Source organism: Acinonyx jubatus, chromosome D4 (assembly GCF_027475565.1).
Source record: "Acinonyx jubatus isolate Ajub_Pintada_27869175 chromosome D4, VMU_Ajub_asm_v1.0, whole genome shotgun sequence".
NCBI classification, from domain to species: Eukaryota; Metazoa; Chordata; class Mammalia; order Carnivora; family Felidae; genus Acinonyx; species Acinonyx jubatus.
The window spans coordinates 49,854,931-49,876,228 of record NC_069391.1 but is presented as its reverse complement, the minus strand read 5'-3'; the positions used below and the strand labels follow the sequence as shown (position 1 = coordinate 49,876,228).

The window sequence follows — 21,298 nt, the reverse complement described above, 5'->3', positions numbered from 1 at the left end:
GAAGCAAAATTTTACAATACTTAGCATTAAGATGAAAGAGAAACCAGAGGATAGAGACTTTTTTTAAAAAAGGTTTTTATTATTTTCAAGTAACCTCTACACCCAACATGGGGCTCAAACTCACAACCCTGAAATCAAGAGTTGCATGCTCTACCGACTGAGCCAGCCAGGCACCCCAAAAGACATTTTAAAAAGAAATTCACCAATTAGGAGATCATTAATGCTCCCCTTTGAGAATTTATAAAGAACTAGTACCAAGGGTGTCTGGATGGCTCAGTCGGTTAAGCACCCAAATTCAGCTCAGGTCACGATCTCACAGTTCATGGGTTAGAGCCCCGCATCGGGCTCTGGAATGACAGCCTGCTTAGTATACTGTGTCTCCCTCTGTCCCTTTCTGCCCCTTCCCTGCTTGTGCTCTCTCAAAAATAAATTAATAAACTTTAAAGAACTATACCAGATCGTCTTCCTACTAAGTAACCTCCTTCTCCTCTCTACACTGTATGATGTAGCACCATAAAAGAAATGAACAAATTAATAAAAGCTTGTGTGTGTGTGTGTGTGTGTGTGTGTGTGTGTGTGTATTATGAAAGTTTTACTAAATATATTCACAAAAATAAATTCTGAAGACAAAAAAATTTTAAGAAAAATATACAATATTATGTATTTGCTATATATAATACAAACTATATATTAAATACATATATTTTAGTGTGTGTGTGTGTATATATATATATATATATGTAAAATATACATATGTAAAATAATTTCATGAAGAGAGTTCTTCCAAAAACTTCTTTTATATCAAATGCTTACCTGACCCATTTGTTTCTCAATTTTGTCAAGTAAGAGCCTTGGAATATCGATAGCGACATTAGTTCCATCTAAAGTATACTGGTTAACAAGACTAAGGACTGCATTAACAACTTCTCTTTCTTTTTCCAAAAACGTGAGTGTTTCATTCACTGAGGCCCACAATGACCGCACCTTTGAAAACAGAGAGGAGGTCTATACATAATCTGTACATACATCAAAGTAATGTAAAACACAAATATATACTCACTCCCAGGAATAAAGTATTCCTGGAATGATTTCTGGCAAGAAAATTAACCATCTAAAAGCACTAAAATTAATTAATTAATTAACCATCTAAAAGCACTGATACTACTTCCAAAGGGGCTTTAAAACTGAAGAATTTCTCAGAAGATTTTAGCCAACCATGATTTTCAAAAAAATCTAAAAAATCGCATGGTACCAAGATGCAATTAGCATTTCCTGTGTTTTGATATGCCACCAATCTAATAGAAACTTTTCAGGGAGAAATAATAAAGATTTTCAGGAGGGAAAAAAAAAATACTACACATCAATTTTAAGAGTTATTCAAGTTTCAAAAGGTAAAAAAGTGAAAAACCATGTTCCTTTATTATTTTTTTAATGTTTACTTACTTTTAAGAGAAAGAGACAGAGGTGTGAGCGGGGGAGGGGCAGAGAGAGAGGGGGAGACAGAATTCAAAGCAGGCTCCAGGCTCTAAGCTGTCACACAAAGCCTGACTCGGGGGCTCGACCCTACAGACCACAAGGTCATGACCTGGGCTGAAGTCGAACACTTAACAGACTGAGCCACCCAGGCACCCCAAAAAAACCACTCTCCTTTAAAAGCTAAGAATCTTAGGTGGCTCAGTTGGTTGAGGCTCCAACACATGATTTTGGCTCAGGTCATGATCTCACAGTTTATGGGGCTGAGCTCATGAACCGTGCACTGACAGCATGGGGCCTGCTTGGGATTCTTTCTCTCCCTCTCTCTGTCCCTCCCCTGCTCATGTGTGCCTGCACTTGTGTGCTCTCTCTCAAAAAAAAAAAAAAAAAAAAAAAAAAGCAAAGAATCTTAGGCATATATTAACATGTCTATGTTCATTAAAATTCATATATAAGTATGTTTATAGATGATAGCTACACTTATTTATTTCACAGAGAAAGCAAGCGCACACACACTACAGCAGGGGACAGAGGGAGAGAGGGAGGAAGGTAGGGAGAGAGGGGGAGAGAGGAAGAGGGAGAGAGAGAGAACAAGAGAGAGAGAGAATCTTAAGCAGTTTCCACACTTAGCACAGAGCCCTATGTGGAGCTCAATCCCATGACTCTGGGATCATGACCTGAGCCAAGACCAAGAGTCAGACGCTCAAATAATTGAGCCATCCAGGCGTCCCAGTAGCTATACTTATGGTGAACACAGCATAACACAGTTGTCCAATCACTATGCTATACACCTGAGACTACTGTAACATTATGTGTCAACTATACTTCAATTGAAATAACAAAAAAAAATTTTTTAAGAATGTTCATAACATTTCTATTTGTAAAAATCAAAAATTGCAATTAACCCAAAAGTTTACCTAGAGTAAAAAAAAAAAAAAAGTATGTTGTGCTATACTCATAAAATAGAATACTACATAGTATTGGGAATGAACATACTATGACCTACATACACAACAGCATGGATAAAACAGCATAAGTCAAAGAAGACAAATACAAAAAAAATATATTCTATATGCTCCGTTTTATATAGAGTTCAAAAAAGGCAAATAAATCTTTAAGAAGGGAGGAAAGTATTTAGTTTTGGGGGGAGGAAATGGTTGTGAATGAAAAGGGGCTTGAGGCTTCTGGAGTAATGTTCTGTTAAACTATATGCTGGTTACATGGGTGTATCACTCTGTGAAATTTTTTTAAGATATACACTTAAGATTTTTGCACTTTTTTGTTTGTATATAATGCCTCAAAAGAATTTATAAAAGTGGGAGGTAGGTAGGGAAATAGAATAATTATACCCATGTTTGTGTTTGTCTTCCCATGGTCTAGAGGTCTCACAAGATGACATTTCTTTGGTGAACAAAGATCCAGGATCTGATTATCAAATTTACTTTTATCTTGTCAATGGCTAAAAACTGACTGGATTTGGGCAAAGTGAACATTAAACAAACTCAGGAGAGATCAATGTGAAAACTTTAACATGTTTCACCTCAACCTATTAAATTTACAATCAAAGATATAATGTTCAGTAATAGGAATATTCATATTCACTAAGTTGGAAGATCCACAAAAGAGTGACTTTGCCTCTTTCCTTCACTACTGTAGGTATAATATGTAGAAGAATGCCTGGCACATGGCAGTGATCAATAAAAATTCAATGAATTGGGGGGCGCCTGGGTGGCTCAGTCAGCTAAGTGTCCAATTACTCAGGTCATGATCCTCACAGTTCATGAGATTGAACCCCATGTCGGGCTCTGTGCTGACGGCACTGAGCCTGCTTAGGATTCTCTCTCCTTCTCCCTCTGCCCCTCCACCACTCATGTTCCTTCTTCCTCTCTCTCGCTCTCTCTCTTTCTCCCTGTCTCAAGTAAATAAACATTTAAAAAAAAAAAAATTCACTGAATGGATGAATAATTATTTCCTGAGGAGGGCACTCACCTTTTCCAGTGACAAAATGCCTGGAAAGCCAAATTAACACCCAAAGCAGCCTGGTGATCATAAAAGCAGAACAAGGAGCTGGACAGAGATTTCATCTACACACAAAGACCTAAGAAAACACTCCAATCTCACATCAAAGCCAACCTCTGAAAACCTCGTATCATTTATGTCTATCTAGCAGATTCCTCCCTACTGCCAAGCCAGCCTCAATGTGACTTCTCATTTTTCTTCCATACTTACCATCTCTCTTCAGATAACATATTTGATTTAGATAAATTAATACTACTGATTAAGTTACAATCAATCAGGCTCAACTTTTCTTGCTGACATGAAAGATTTTAAATTAACAATATTTAACACTGCCTTTGTATATAGTCTTACAAATTATAAGCTAATTTTTCAATTATATTCATGCTTTTTAGAAGCATCCTGTTGACACTGTAATATATCACTTATGAGTTTTAAAAAATAGTAACAGTCTTACAAAAAGAAATGATAAAGACAAAATAAAGAGTCCAAATGAGTAAAGATCACATATGACAAAAGTAAGAGATTAAATCTGTCCCTTAAAAAGTTGCCTCACCTTTTGGATTTTCTCTTGTATATTACTTTGGTCATCATAGGGTTCCATTCTGGTTAAAAATTAAATTATTTCATTAGCCATTCTTTAAAAATCACATGGTAATTTACCACCCAAAAAGCAAACAGATCTACAAACCCACTCACTAAAAACCATTCTAATTAAAAACAAAAATCAGGCACCAGGTGGCTCAGTCAGTTAAGCATCTGACTTCAGCTCAGGTTATGACCTCACAGCTCGTGAGGTTGGGCTCTGTGCTGACAGTGTAAAGCCTGCTTGGAATTCTCTTTCTCCCTCTCTCTCTCTGCCCCTCCCCTACCTGTGTACACACGCGCATGCTCTCTCTCTCTCTCTCTCAAATAAATATATAAATCAAAATAAACAATAAAAACAAAAATGAAATTCTAGCTCAAAGCAATAAATTTATTAGAAGAACTGGACTAGGAATCGAATTATGTTCTAATCCTATCATGTAGCTATTGATAACACTATTTTAACTGATATTTCTGAGACCCTCAGTTTCCTTACTAGTAAAATCCAGGAGCTAAACTAAGGCAACTTTCAGCTCTAATCTAAAAGTCACTTACTTTTTTATTTGGTTTTCCTGTCCCATACACTCTGATCTCAAATTTTGTACTTGTTTAACTGACAATCTGTAAGAAAACATATAAATGACGACTATAATTCCATTATAATTAACTGGTATAGCCTACTTTGATATTTTCCCCCATTTCTTATCTTTGCTCAAGACTTCTGAAGACTAATCTTCCAAATACACCCAGCAGCCAGCTAAAGGACTCTAGAGTCCTTTAAGAGTTATAGAGTGATCTAACATAGAGGTTGCTGTTGAGATGGACCAGGACTTCTTGGCTCATAGACACTCTGACTTCAAGTAAAAATGTTGGAGGTAAGACTATCCTGCTCTCTAATGCTTCTACCACATACATACGGGATAAAGTTAAATGCTACCTAAGACAGACGACATTGTAGTTTCAAGGTGATTTCAAACGATTTTCTAGCTTTCACAACAAATAACACAGCATTTAAAAAGTTACCTTACTAGAGTTGTTTATAATCATAAAAAATTAAACATACTCTATTTCTTGAGAGTAGGAACCTTGCCTGTCTTAATTAATGCTGTAGGACCAGTGCTAAACAATACCCAGCAGACAGAAGTAACTCAAATAAAAATTTGTTGACAGAATGAACTTAAATATAAAATAGTATGAAATGGTTAAAGAAACTATGGAATACTTACTTAAAGGAGTATCTACTTAACAGATATTCAATAAACCATTAAATATTAAAAGCAATACACTTTAAAAATTAAAAAATAAAATTAATGTTTTAATTTTTAAAAAATTTTTTTTACTTTTAGTAAATATGTAAATGAGCAATATACTATGGCAATATGGAAAAATTTACAAAATGAAATATGAAGAGAAAAAGGATACAAAATATAATGAGCGCTATAATTACAGCTTAAAAATGTAAATCCATGTTATAAAAAGAAAAAACACCTAAGATACTAAATTCTTTTTTTTGTTTATTTAAATTTTTTTTTAATGTTTATTTATTTTTGAGACACAGGGAGACAGAGAGCGAGTGAGGGAGGGACAGAGAGAGAGGGAGACACAGAATCTAAATAGGCTCCAGGCTCTGAGCTGTCAGCACAGAGCCTGATGCAGGGCTTGAACCCATGAACCGTGATTTCATGACCTGAGCCAAACTCGGACGCTCAACTGACTGAGCCACCCAGGAGCCCCTAAATTCTTAAACTAAGGTAATATTTTCCCTTTCTCTAAACTTTAATCTACAGTATTCATAATTTAAAATATCTTATTCAAGGGGTCACCTGGGTGGTTCAGCCAGTTAAACATCTGCCTCTTGGTCTCAGCTCAGGTCTTGATCTCAGGGTCATGAGTTCAAGCCCTGCACTAGGCTCCACACTGAGTGTGCAGCCTCCTTTAAAAACAAAACAAAACAAAACAAAACCAAAACCAAAACCAAAACCAAAACCCAAAAAACAAAAAACAAACTTTATTCAGAAGTCATCTGGGGGGCGCCTGGGTGGCTCAGTCAGTTGAGCATCCAACTTCGGCTTAGGTCACGATCTCGCCGTCCATGAGTTCGAGCCCCGCGTAGGGCTCTGTGCTGACAGCTCAGAGCCTGGAGCCTGTTTCAGATTCTGTGTCTCCCTCTCTCTGACCCTCCCCCATTCATGCTCTGTCTCTCTGTGTCTCAAAAATAAATAAACATTAAAAAAATAAAAATAAAAAAAATAAAATAAAATGGAAACATTCTGAGGTAGGCATGGATTATTGCCACTCAAAGTATATTGATGACATTTGCTCAAAAAGAAAGGAAATTTCATTTTCTAACTATCAAAGTATTACTTACTGTGCATTTTCCTGATACTCTCGGATAACACAATCTTCTCTTTGCAAAATATGTAAAAATCTATTGCGTGCTATATGGCATCTGGCAATGCATTTATGCATATCTTGTGGCTTTACATTAAATGTCTCTGTAAAATGTATAGATGAATCTACATGGAACACAAATAAGATCACAGAAAACTTTGACTTAAAGCTAATGGATATCAAAAAGGTTGAAATTTATTAATTTTAAGAGATTAACAACTCATACAACTAACAACTCCTTAAAAGCAGGTATGCCACATCCACAAGAAAGATACAATTAATTTTAACAAAAACAAGGAAACCCAGTTTTAGGTAGACAACTAAAAATGGTATCTGAAGTTAAGTTCTTTTACGTAATTAAAAACTTTGAGAGTCCATCTGTCCCAAATAATTCTTATTATCACAGCTTGATATAGCCTTGAACAAATACTTTCTTATACATGAACTTACTCTTAACAGAATCTTTTCACAACAAAGGAAGAAAATCAATTAAAAGAGATGAGGTGAGATCACACCACCACCTTTGCTGCCATCAGTTTATTTTTCTACCTACTAAGACTAATAGGACAACCAACTAAAACCAGTCTCTACTTCTCAAATAATTCTTAGCTATGTTACTAATGATCAAAGCAGATCCTGAGAACAATCCGTCCAAACATTTCGGAGTCCACATCCTGCTCTAAGATGATTCAATACAATAACAATGCATATTCTGGAAAACAGGGATCACCTCATTGCACTTAGCACTACTAATCCAAGTCCTAGTGTTAACTCCAAAGAAACCTAATTTCTAAATATTTAACTGGGGATTAGTTTACTGAATGTAGAAGTCATCCAGAGACTGAACATGTTGACTGGAATTACTTCCAATCAGAAACAGGACAACTCATGCTTAGAAGTCTTATGCACAGTAAACTCTTGCTAAATCCAACCACATGTATTTCATATAAAATAGTTTGGGCTACATGTAATTGGAATAGACCATCTACTAAAAGAAAAACTGGTAGCAATGCTTATGTTGCATTAAATTTTAAATATGCAGGGGCGCCTGGGTGGCTCAGTTGGTTGGGCGACTGACTTCGGCTCAGGTCATGATCTCACGGTCTGTGGGTTCGAGCCCCACGTCGGGCTCTGTGCTGACAGCTCAGAGCCTGGAGCTGCTTCGGATTCTGTGTCTCCAGCTCTCTCTGCCCCTGCCCTGCTCACTCTCTATATCTCTCTGTCTCTCAACAATAAATAAATGTTTAAAAAAAAATTTTTTTTAATTTTAAATATGCATATATTTATACAGCAAGATCACATGTGTATAAGTTTTTAAAAATCAAGCAAAGAATATAAACTGAAAAAGAAGGTTCACATATCACATCACAGAGAAAGGACATTAAGAGCTCCTATAATAAAAAAGAGCAGTAACATAAGAGAAAAATGGACGATTACAGAATGCAAAAAGAATATGAATTGCTCTTAAATATATGAAACAACTTTGAATCTAACCAAATAATAAGAGAGATACAAATTAAAACTACCCTGAGATTCCATTTTAATCTATCAGGCTGAAAAGATAAAATGTGTGACCACACACAATGTTGTTGAGCCTTTGGAAAAAACAGACATTCACTGTACATTGGTGATAGAAGCATAAATCATCCAATCCCTACAGAAAACAATCTGATAATAACCAGCAAATTAGAAATCTGGAAATTTGACCCTGGAAGCAGTCTTCAGGAATTACATATACATATATACACACACACACCATACATGTATATGTGTGTATGTACGTGCATATACACAGATACACACAAAGTCATATACGGATAAAGCTTGTCAATGTAGCACTGTTTTTGTAGCAAAAACAAAACAAAAAAAGGGGGGGGGGTGGAAGCCAAATGTCTGTCAACAGAAGACTAGTTAGAAAATACACTGTGGGGTGCCTGGGTGGCTCAGTCGGTTAAGCGTCTGACTTCAGCTCAGGTCATGATCTTATGATTTGTGAGTTCAAGTCCTGTATCAGGCTCTGTGGTGACAGCACAGACAGGAGCCTGGAGACTACCTCTGATTCTGTGTCTCCCTCTCTCTCTGACCCTCCTCGCTTGTACTCTATAACTCTCTCAAAAATAAATAAGCATTAAAAAAATTAAATATATATAATGTAAAAAAATTTTTTAATTAAAAAATACATATATATACATATACATATAATGTATACATATACTATATATATATAATGGTATATCCATTCAAATATGCTGTTCTAAAAAGAGAATAAGGAAGAAAGCTCTATGAACTAACATGAGATGATCTCCAATATATACTGTTGTGTGAAAAACACAAGATTCAAAACCCAATGCATGTCACCATTTAGGATTTAAAAAAAAGAATATATGTATAAATATATGTATAATATATAAATATGTATTTGCCTGTATTGTGGATTACACTGCTTGCTTCTATGAAGGCAAACTAGGTAGAGCACAGAAGTGAAAGATAAATTTTTTCACTTTTTGATTTTGAATAATGAAAAATATTACCTATTCAAAATAATTAAAATGTATAGAAATAATATGTATAAAAAAGTTTTTTAATATTAAAAGAAAATAAATGATATAAAATGTCAGCAATGGTTGTCTGCAGAAACTGGAAGACGGATGGGGTTTTGTCGCATCCACTTTTCTGTACTTTCTTACCCGTGTTTTATGAGCATAAACCAATTAAACAGAAAAGCATATTTAATAAACTACAAATAGCATTCTTTTAAGAATGCTTTTTAGGTCTTAGCTTAAAAATCAAATATTTTGTTTCCATGAATGAGGAAACAGATCAAATCCCTTTACAACAGCAATTTCTAACAAAAAAATTAAACACATTGATAGCAGCCAAAGTAAACCTCACACAACACAACATTTAATACAATGTAGTAGAGGCAAACTATAACCTGCAAGTTTAATTTAGCCCTCTGGCTAGTTTTGTCAGGTCAGCAAGCTAGGAATGCTTTCTATGTTTTTAAAGGGTTGTATTCTTTTTTTAAGTTTATTTATTTTGAGACAGAGAGAGAGAGCGAGAGGGACGTGAGTGGGTGAGGGGGAGGAAGGGAGAAAAACAGAGAGAGAGAGAGAGAGAGAGAGAGAGAATATGAATGAATCCCAAGCAGACTCCACACTGTCAGCACAGAGCCTGTTGCAGGGCTCGAACTCAAACCATGAGATCATGACCTGAGCTGAAATCAAGAGTCAGACACTTAACCAACTGAACCACCCGAGCACCCCAAAGGGTTGCATTTTTTTTAAAAAAAAACCTACAAAGAAGTACATGAGAAAGAGACCTGTGTAATCCACAAAGCCTAAAATATAATCTGAATAGTTACTTATATTCATTAGAAACTTTCAAACTACAGTACCAGTAGAATATTAACTATATATCTTTTGAGGTAAATTAATGTTTTTATCTTACCTTGTTGTATTAAAATCTCTTTATGATTCATATATTATGAAGAACAATAAAAATTTTAAACTCAAAACAAAAAAAATCCTACTAAAAATTTAACTTACTTCTAGAATGGGTTTTTATATATTTTATTGCAACAAATCTTGCAAAATGATACATCAGATGAATAAATTTAGGACCACCAGGAGAAAGAAATAGTGAACCAACAACTTGAGGAAAGCCACTTCCACATTCAGCCTATGGAAAGAAGAAATCAGATGATTTGAAGACCTTATCAATAATAACCTTTGTACTTATATCATACTGTTTTTGTAGCATAACAGGACTGAACAGGATTAGTCCACTTGAACCAGAAGCTGACTATTTGAATCTTTCTAAATTCTTGGTGGACTGGGTCACAAAAAATAATTACAATATAAAGCCACAATTATTGACACTATGTGGTGACACAAGCTAAAATAATCTAAGGTCAAAAAAAGTTTTCTTTAAACAAAAACTATGATATAAAATCCTAGGAACTCAAAAGCCTATTTCCAATGCATCTAGCCAATAAAGCTGATTTCCTAGAAATAGAACACTAACCAAAACCATCCAAAAGTGTTATTCTAACAAATATTTCCTTGCTATTATACTGTGAACGTTAAGAGAGATAAAAAGATTTCACCTCCAAAAATTTAATGTATAATTACATTTCAATAAAGCCAGAACAAAAAATTTAACGTAGTTTCTAACTTCTTAAAGTTTGTATCTTCCAGAAAGAGAATACTTACAGAAATCTTTTTTAACCATTCACAGCAATGTTTCCGGAATTCAGTGTCACTTTTTTGGTCAAACGGAGGCCAACAAAGCCTTAAAAACAAATATAAAAGCATTAGAAATATCAACAAAAAAAAAACTCAGCAAAATTTTTAAACATGAAACTTATTTCCTACACTAGAAACATTAATGCTAAATGAAACAAGACTAACATTTGTAGATTTCAACTAAAGAAAGACACCAACTTGTGAGAAATTGGGTCTTTTTCTTTTTAAATAACTATAAGACTAAGGTCAGTTTACTGTAAATCATCAGCGAATAGGTATGTTAAGTGAAGGAATGAATCACCATTAAAATTAGTACGAATGAACTAAAGACCACACTCTCAACGGATTCACTGGACTAATGCATAAAGATGGTATATATAAATTAGTACGTTAAGCCTGGAAAGAGAGAGAGAGAGAGAGAGAGAGAGAGAGAGAGAGAGAGAGAAACATAGTTACACAGGAAGAGTACAGAAGGAAAGACATAAGAGCTTTTGACTCCTAGAGATAATCCATATCATACTCAGTGTGTGCTACTGTTTTGTGTTTAAACAAGATATAAAATTATTAAAAAGTTTTGCCTTTGTTTTAGTCAAAAATAATAGACTTTAAAATTTACCTATTGCTTTCCCCTGATAAATTTGTATCCTGAGGCAATTTTTTTTTATGTTTCTATAGCATAAAATACATTCTATAGTCATATAAAAAATTAAGTATGCACGGAATAAATAGACTAAAAGGCTGGAATGTCAACAGTGATATTTTCTGGTTGGTGAGTTTAGGCATGATTTTTACTTCCTTCCTTACATTTTTTTTATTTCTCGAATTGCTTAAAATGAGCTGTATTTTGTTTATCATCAGGAAAAAAAAAAATCAGAAAATCTATTTTTATTTAGCAGAGAAAACCCTACAGTTTAATGATACAGATTTCCAAAAAAATGCTTTAAAAATACCTGTTCTCCTGGTCACTCATAACTGAAGACAAAATATTAAGAATAAATTATCAAAAATAACAAAGCCTAAACAAATGATTTACTTGTTGCTTTTCTATTTAAGAGGACAATGGCATAATATAAATATTAAAACATATTTTAACACTTTTTCTGACGAAGGAAACCCAAATCACATGCAAAAGAACTTGGAACCAAGGTTAATGGGTATTCACATTTTTATCTCCTCCTTGAACTATTTAATATTCAACAGTATCTAACATGAGACGAAGCTTAATAGGAATGATTTTCACCTACAGCATTTGACACTTTTGTATATCACCGACAAAAATAATAAGGATTTACAGAAATCTAAATGTAAAAGTAGATAAAACAAGTAACACTGCCTACAGGAAAAGGAGTAAGGCAGGGGGTAATCCAGCAAAAAACAAAGTAAGGACAAAGTGAGCCATATAGATAGATTGGTACCAATTAACTGTTTTGCCTAATAATTATGAAAAATGTTAGGAAATAATTTTATAAAACAAAATCTATCTTATCCATGAAATAATCAATGATTTTAAGATAAGTACCAAAGAAAAATCACTCAGATATACAAAGCTTGAACACTAAATTTCTAAGACTCACACCTGATTTTTGTGACGTCCGTTCAAAATAATAGTGAAAGGCCAAAGTTGAAATTCTGGTTTATACCAAAGCATACTCCCTTTTCAAATTAGAGAATGACTACCTACAAAAAGAAAATAAAGTAACCTGACTCACTTGAAAACTTCTTTGGTGAGAGACTGGTCCAGCGTTTGGAACAAAAAATAAGAAACGATTTGAAAGGCATCACGATTCAGCTTGTCAAACATGTTCCTAGTAGTTTAAAAAGAAATAGAAACAGGAAAAAAAAAGGGGGGGGGAGGGGGAGAAGAAATAGTTAATAAAAGTAAACATCATTAAAAGCTGTGTAAGAGTTTAACACAAATTAATATTTTTAATTCTCTTCAAGAGGTCAAGGCAAATTAATTTTTCATTCATGTTCATTTTTATAAGTAAGAAAAACAATAAACTTTTACTTTCTGAGTCTGAAAGTACAGATCAAATAGAAGAAAACTGGTAGAACTTCCTTTACTGCAATGAGAATATCATACAAAAAAAGGAAAGCCTAATTAGGTAAAGAGAAAACTATGGCCTATGACATGGTGAAGATGATACAAACCAACATTTACTGAATAATAATAAAAGTAACTAATAATAGTTTATCACTTCCCAGGTATTATTTTAAGCCTTTTACAGGCAGTAAGTCATCTAATCTTCACCACAACCATGAAATACTGTGCTAGCTGTTTTACCATGGATTATTTTATGACATTAGAATGTAGTTTGATTACTCTCATTATACAGATGAAAAATTTTTTAATTTAGAGGTTAGTTTGCTAAAATTACCCAAAATCATATAACCAGGATGTGCAAGAGCAGTGATTTGAAGTATGTTATCTGACCCGAGTCCAATGTCTTTACCATTACATTTTAACTCCAGAACCACCATCATATAATGTAATTCTAGCAAGTCTTTTAAAGTTTTGGTTTTTCCGACTTCCCTAGCTAATCAAGACAACGCCTAAAAAAAAATACAACATGTTAAAAATAACAACAACAAACTAAACCTTGTAAGCAATGCTATAAGGAATCAAGAGTTAACATAAGGGCACTATGGCAGCCACTGGGCCAGAGTCATCAGCCACTGTTGTACAATGGATGTCTACTCCTCATGCCCCTGTCTCAACCCTTGGTGTCTGGTAAGACACAGAAAATTCAGGCTTCAGGAACTGTCAGAGCCAAGAGGAGGAGAGTTTTCTGAACTTCATCTACAGCAACAACCTGCTGAATGAAAGGATCCACCTCAGACACCGTGTTCCACTCCATGGCCTACCTGTAGGATTTTAAGCTACACTATGCCAACTTCCAGGGCAAAACAAGGAAAACTTGGCATGGAGATACAGCCACCATTTTTCAAAGGCCTAGCAGTGAAGGCAGAGTAGTAGAATGGAAAATGAAAAAAGCAATTTAAGTTCTCTGAATAAATGAAAAGGAGATAGAAATGGAACACACCCCCAATAAAGTTAAAGTTTACACTCAAGAAGGAAAAGAAATAACCTGCCAAAGTTATCAGATAAGAAATTATGAGAGTGCTCCCCCATTACTCTAGCATAAAAAGGTCATTTGCATGGGTGCAAAAGAGAACAGCTTGCCACTGGAGTATCAACAAAAGTTAAAAGCAAAAGAACCAAATAACTATAAAGGAAAGGTCTCAAAGGAAACTGAAGACATTATCAAAAAGAGAAAAACAGAAACTCACTAGAACATAATACAGTATATCTAAGGATATTCTATGTGCTAATATAAATTTTTTTTGAGAGAGAGATGAGAGAGAAGACCAAGCAGGCACCACGCTCAGCACAGAGCCTGACTTGGGGCTCAATCACTAGACTGTGAGATCATGACCTGAGCTGAAATCAAGAGTTGGAGGCTCAACCAACTGAGGCACCCAGGCGTCTCACAAAAATTTTAATATAAAATATTTTTAACATTTAGAACAGGGATCTGAGATATTTCCATGTTCAATACATTTTCAACAATGATCTGAGGGATATCTCAATTGGGTGGTTCCTTATTTTCAGAATCTAAAAAGAAATTGGCTTAGAAGTTAGGCAATTACAAAAGGAGCTGTGAGGCATTGGAATTCATGACAAATATACATGAATGCTCCTTCTATGAACACATAAAGCAATGTTCTGGCGTTGAAAAAAAAGAGTTAAAATTCCCATGCTTACTCCTATGTCAAACAACACTTTTGTCCTTGAAATTATTTCTATTCCTCAACAAACACAAGTGAAGCTCCTACCTTATCTCTCCAACCAGATATTTTTTTCACATAGTACCCTGTTGTCTTCACTTTGACATTTATTATAATTTTTAATAAGACATTTGTTGAATGTGGGAATGCAAGCTGGTGCAGCCACTCTGGAAAACGGTATAGAGGTTCCTCAAAAAACTAAAAATAGACCCTACGACCCAGCAATTGCACTACTAGGCATTTATCCATGGGATACAGGTGTGCTGTTTCGAAGGGGCACATGCACCCGCATGTTTACAGCAGCACTATCAACAATAGCCAAAGTACGGAAAGAGCCCAAATGTCCATCGGTGGATGAATGGATAAAGAAAAGGTGGTATAGATATACAAAGGAGTATTACTTGGCAATCAAAAAGAATGAAATCTTGCCTTTTGCAACTACGTGGATGGAACTGGAGGGTATTATGCTAAGTGATATTAGTTAGAGAAAGACAAAAATCATATGACTTCACTCATATGAGGACTTTAAGAGACAAAACAGATGAACATAAGGGAAGAGAAACAAAAATAATATAAAAACAGGGAGGGGGACAAAATAGAAGAGACTCATAAATATGGAGAACAAACTGAGGGTTATTGGAGGGTTTGTGGGAGGGGGGATGGGCTACATGGGTAAGGGGCACGAAGGAATCTACTCCTGAAATCACTGTTGCACTATATGATAACTCATTTGAATGTAAATTTTAAAAAATAAAAAAAACAAAATAAAAAAAAAATCTACAAAGTTGACTAATAAAGAGAAAAGTCCTAATATGTATTGGGAACTTATATTCCCAAGCACTATTCTTGGCCTTTTGTACCTATTTATGATTTAATCATCTTGCCTTCTTTTTGAGATAACTGTTATAACTCACTAGATAAACTGTTTGAAGAGAGAATTAGAGACATTAAACGATGTGCCTAATAAATTTTAAAAAAAAGATATTTGTTGAATGAAGGTTTGTTCATCCACTAGACTGATACTCTGTAAGGGAAAAATTTATGTCTATTCTGTTCACCACTGTATATCTAGGTCCAATACTGGGTTCGATTAATACCTGTTGAATAAACAAACTGAATGAATCACCCTTTCTTTCCATTCTCATTGCTGCCTTAGTTTAGGCCTATCTAACTGCAAAGTTCTAATTCCCCCTCTAATTCATTCTCTGTAATACAACCAGAATGATTTTTCCAAAGTGCAAATCTTCTGGGCAAATACTCAGTAATGAAATTGTTGGATCATATATGTTAAGCATATGTTTAACTTTATAAGCGGTTACACAACTACTTATGCACAGAAACTAGAAAATCCTAGGACTTCACTAAAAAAACAATGAATTTTACGATATATAAATGTAAGTGAATAAAAAAATCTTTAAAAATTTTTTGAAATAAATTTGATGGTACATTCATGCTTGAAGCATTTTAAAGAGGACATCTATGGGGCACCTGGGTGGCTCAGTCGTTGAGTGTCTGACTCTAGATCTCAGCTCAGGTCTTAATCCCACGGTTAGGGGATCAAGCCCTGCAGTCCAGCTGGTCACTAAGTATGCAGCCTGCTTAAGAAATTCTTTCTCTCTTTCTCTTTCTCTCTCTCTCTCTCCCCCTCTCTGCCCCTCTCCTCCACTCACGCTCTCTCTAAAATAAAAATTAAAAATAAATAAATAAATACTGCCGCTCTAAGAACTCAAATAATCAGAAAAGTCAAAAGACTGAGGACAGGAAATAGCCTATGTATCTCAAATTTCTCTTGGCCTACAGCGGGTAAGATAATACTCTAAAGTTGGTAAGTTTAGACACAGAAACATAAAGTATTTAGATTTATAACTATTATACCAGTGACAAAGGTCCTTTTACTATCCAACTTAATACCCTTTTCTACCTTTTTTTTTTTTTGCTTACTACAGAAAAAATAGTTTTTGCTAATTCAAAAAGTAAAAATTATAAAGAACCACCTTAAAATTAAAAGGCTCCCTTGAGTCCTGAAGCCGTTGAACATACTGTTCCCACACCCTTCCACTGCCACCCCTCCCTCAACTTCACAGACCACCCAACGTCAACACTAAAGCAGAATTAAGCTGTCCCTCCAGTTCTGCCCCAACTGCAGACATTGCTCCCCTACAAAGCGCTCCTGGCACGGTCCCACAATTATTAGCTTCTGCCACCAGGCTGGCAGCCACTGGGAGCAAGGGCTTTGTAGCCACTGCTGGCACAAAGTAACCGCTCGACCGCTCAATTCATCAACCTGCCAGGTCCGCGAAAGGGTGGGTCACACGAACGCGTCTGGGCTCGGACTCCCCCGCCCCGCCAGCCCGAGGCTTCTTACACTCCGAGGTGCGTGTGAGACACGATCTTTCCGCAGGCAATGGTGGCCGGGCCTGGCTCAAAGCCGAGCGCCTGCAGATACATCCAAAGATGCTCCTTTTCGAAAGAGGTGACCCAGACCGAGCTCATCTTCGCGGTAGGCAGTATTACTGCAAAGGAACTAAGGGCAGGCCCAAACGACTCAGAGGCCCCTCATGCTCCCTCTCTACGGGCAGCCTGAGGTAGTGGCGGCCGCTCCATTGCCACCGTTTGTTCCTCTGTCGCCCGGAGCCATTTCACCTCAAACGGCCGTAAAGTCTCAGGGAAATGAAGAACCTAACGGTACTACGGTACAAATGCCTAAGCGAAGGTAATAGAGACCAAGACTCCCGCGCTTCCGGAAAGGCGGTAAACGCCGGCGCGGCCCTGCTTCCGGGGGAGGAGGGACTTCCTCGGCCGACTATATCTCCCGCCATGCAAAGCGCCCTTCTCTCCCTCCCTTTCCGTCAGACCCAGACGAAACACTACAAGACCCACACTGCATTGCGCTGCCAGCGACTCTTTTGCTCTTGGGTAACTGCAAAAAGTATCTTGCAGGGTTGTGCAGCTTCGCGCTTTCTGATTTTTAGTATCTCTCATTCTTTTTGCTCATGTAGGTCTATTTCATTGGCTAAAAGCCGTATATTTAGGACTCAGACTCGGTGTAGTGAAAAAGCACTGGGTTCCATCTTCACCTGTCTCACTAGCTGTGAGCTCTAAACACATCTAACCACTAAGCCCCAGGTCTATTATTAGTAAAATCTTGTGTGCCCTCAAATGCTAAATGTTCCTTTCTTCTTCCTGCTGTAAGAAATCTGGCTCCCCCCTAAGTATACAGCGTCCTCCTGCAACCCTCTCTACTGATGACTGTTTTCTCCCTCACACCCCATATACAACAGTGCCTGGAAATGGGGGGGGGGGGGGGGTATAATACTTATTTCTTATTATCACCTCTGGCAATTATTGCCTCACTAAAACCAGCTGCTTTGAATTTTATGCTTCCTCCCACAACTCTTGCTTCCAGAGGTCTTGTGTAAGATAGGGTGCTGGACCTCATTTTTTAGATTTAGACTTGCTTGTCTCTCCCACATTACTCTTGGGATAATTTTTGCTGATTTCAGTATCCACTTAGATGACCTTACAGTGTCCTGGCCTCTCAGTTCCTTGAACTCTTCTCAATAATCTGGCCCCTTTTTCTCTTTGCCAGGTTTATCTGGCAGAACCCAAGTCCCTATTGCATCCAGTTTTCTGCCTATCCCACAACTGCAACTTAGCCCCTAAACACAACCATGATGCCTGCTGTCACTGAAAATTCATGACACCTCCAATGGGCTCTTAGGCCTGTCCCTTTCCACCCTATTTACCCCAAATCTCACTCTCCACACAATTGTACATATCTTCTTCCCTTAAATGTCCAATGCTTCCTTTCTCCTCCTCTCGATGATGTCTTTTGTCCTTAGTTAATAGATGCTTCCAGGAAAGACCTTCAATCAACAGTTTACCAACCTGCCTGTATCTTTGCCTATATTAATCTTATTAGTCTGGATGAATTAAGGTGCACCTCCCTAAGATTAGTCCTTTGACTTATTCAACAGGTCGTATTCATTTTCTCCTACTCAAAGAGTTTGCTCCAGCATCTGTCCTTTATTCTCTCCTGCATTACCAATTCTTCCCATAAGTATACAAACATGCTGTGCTTCCATTGTTTAAAAAAAAATCCATTGACCCCAATGCCTTTCTAGCTACTACTCCACTTCTTATTACAACAAAATTTCTCCCCAAAATTTTCTTTTTCATTTTTTTTAATGTTTATTTATTTTTGTAGGAGAGAGAGACAAAGCATGAGCAGAACAGGAGCAGAGAGAAGGGGAGACACAGAATCCGAAGCAGTCTCCAAGCTGTTAGCACAGAGCCAGACACGGGGCTTGAACTCACAAACTGTGAGATGATGACCCTAGCCAAAGTTGGGCGATTAACCAGCTGAGCCACCCAGGCACCCCCTCCCCAAAGTTTTCTATACCCTCTTCGCTGCTAATAGTAACTTTCCAAAGCTACTCATATCAATTGGCATTCTTCTTTCGCAAGCATCGAAACTGCTTCTGAAGGAGTTTTATTCAATGGGTATTGGGTAGCATAAATAAAGCATGGAAAGGCCAGAGAATTAAGTTCAGAAAACAGCAAATTCATGTGCCAATCCACTCAAGATTTACATGCCAGCAATCCAATTTACTTGCTAAAAAAATAGCTTAATGTATTATTGTAGGTGAAGCCCTTGTGACCACCACCAAGGACAAGAAGTAAAACTTTTCCAGCCATCCCAGAAACCCCTCACTTCCCCAAAAATAAACACCATTCTCACTTTTATAGTAATCACTTCTTTGCATTGTCTTACAGTTTTACCACCTAAGTGTACTTCTCTAGACACTATTTGTATTTCCCTTACCTTTTTCTTTTTTTTTTTTTTTTAGTGTTTCACAGGGTTGGGTTCTTTTTAAATAATATCACTTAATATACAGGCTTTCCTCCATCCTCCCCCTCTCCTTTTTCTCCTTACAATTTTTTCTTATAATGTTTTCTTACAACTGCATCCTTGCTGCAGTTCAACACGTTCTTCTCCGTCTCTATCTTCTGTATTTCCTTCAAAATGACACCTGGATCCAGAGGATTGATGACATTCAGGTATTATCCCTTTGGCAAGTTTAGATGATAGTTGATGTATGTTGTTTCAGGCAGTACATAGCTTCATTTATGCCATTGACAGGCGTTGATGCTAAATGCCTAGGTCTATTAATTCCTTGGGGATTGCAAAATGAAAATTCTAATTTATTGTTTGTTATGAACTGAATGTTTGTGCCTCCCTCTCCCCCCACTCCATTCCTATATTGTAATCCTATTCCTCAATGTGACGGTATTAGAAAGCGGGGTCTCTGGGAGGTAATTAGCATTAAATGAAGTCATCAGGGTAGAACCCTCCTGAATAGGATTAATACCCTTAGGGGAGTTACAAGAGAGCCTGCTTACTCTCTCTCTCTCTCTGCGCTTTCTGCCATCAGAGGATACAAAAAGAAGTGGACTCTGCAACCTGGAAGAGTCTTCACCAAAACCCAATCGTGCTGAAACATCTCAAACTTACAGCCTTCAGAACTGTGAGAAATAAATGTTTGTTTTTTAAACCGCTCAATCTAGAGGCACCTGGGTGACTCAGTCAGTTAAGCTGACTTTGATTCAGGTCATGATCTGACTCAGTTAAGCTTCTGACTTTGGCTCAGGTCATGATCTCATAGTTTGTGGGTTCGAGCCCCATGTCGGGCTCTGTGCTGACAGCTCAGAGCCTGGAGCCTGCTTCGGATTCTGTCTCCCTCTGTCTCTTTGCTCCTCCCCTGTTTGTACTCTCACTCTTTCTCTCTCTCGCTCTCTCTCAAAAATAAACATTTTAAACCACTTGGTCTAAGGTAGTTTATTATAGCAGTCCACACTGACCAAGATACCATTTTTTTACTGTTAGTAGCAATACTTTTATGATAGAAATTTTCCCTCATGGTCTAGTTTATCTCATGGTAAAGATACAAGGAAGGATAGACTGTTGATCCTTTCTCTTTATTTTACCAGTTAATTGGTTTGCTATCATCCCCTGAAAGTGACCAATGAAATTGTTTATATGTATAATAATATATTTAGATATTTAATGGGATATATTTAGATATTTAATGGAGTTCATATTTGATTGCAATTATTATCCTCATTGAAGTTCAAATCGTCCTATCTCTAGTCAATGGGAACCCTTCAAATTGGCTTCCTTGCTATCTGGAATAGCAAGAAGTTCAAGGAGCATCTTGTACATTTTCTGCTTCAAATCTGAAATCAGCCATTTCTCCAAGAAGCCCTGATTTCTTTTAGTGGAAAAAGGTATTTCAGAACCACTATTTGGGGGCACCTGGGTGGCACAGTCAATTGAGCATCTGACTTCGGCTCAGGTCATGATCTCGTATTTCGTGAGTTTGAGCCCTGCATTGGGCTCACTGCTGTCAGCACAGAGCCGCCTCGGATCCTTCGTCCCCCTTTCTCTCTGTCCCTCCCCTACTCACACCCTCTCTCAAAAAATCAATAAACATTAAAAAAAAAAAAACAAAAACTACTATTTGGACACTAGGGACGCTCATAGCTACTGGCCTGACCATAGTTTCTACAATTTATTTAACGCTACTCTGTGCCAGGCATTGCTTTAAGCTTTTCACAAATGTTAATTTGTTTATTCTTCATAGCAAACCTATTATTATCATCAAACTAAATCCCCATTTTACAGATGAGGAAGTTGAGGTACAGGGAAATTATGTAAATTGTTTAAAGTCACACAACTCGTAAGTGGCAGAGCCAAGATTAATATCCACAATCTTTACTCATCTTGATATACTTCC

The 21,298-nt window shown here is 36.7% G+C and overlaps 1 protein-coding gene and 1 pseudogene across 1 annotated transcript in view; one reads left to right on the top strand and one right to left on the bottom strand.

The window, feature by feature from the left end:
* HAUS6 (HAUS augmin like complex subunit 6) overlaps nt 1–17,341 on the bottom strand; it is a 34,682-nt gene extending 17,341 nt beyond the window's left edge. The window contains exons 1-8 of the mRNA XM_027047194.2: nt 16,867–17,341; nt 12,422–12,517; nt 10,680–10,758; nt 10,014–10,146; nt 6,443–6,590; nt 4,630–4,695; nt 4,046–4,094; nt 814–984 (exon numbers count right to left, since the gene is read on the bottom strand). Coding sequence (XP_026902995.1) covers nt 814–984; nt 4,046–4,094; nt 4,630–4,695; nt 6,443–6,590; nt 10,014–10,146; nt 10,680–10,758; nt 12,422–12,517; nt 16,867–16,994 — 870 coding nt within the window. The 5' untranslated portion in view covers nt 16,995–17,341. The remainder of the gene's footprint in view (nt 1–813; nt 985–4,045; nt 4,095–4,629; nt 4,696–6,442; nt 6,591–10,013; nt 10,147–10,679; nt 10,759–12,421; nt 12,518–16,866) is intronic.
* On the top strand, nt 13,110–14,068 carry LOC106971123 (gamma-glutamylcyclotransferase-like; annotated as a pseudogene).
* Nucleotides 17,342–21,298: the final 3,957 nt, after the last annotated feature.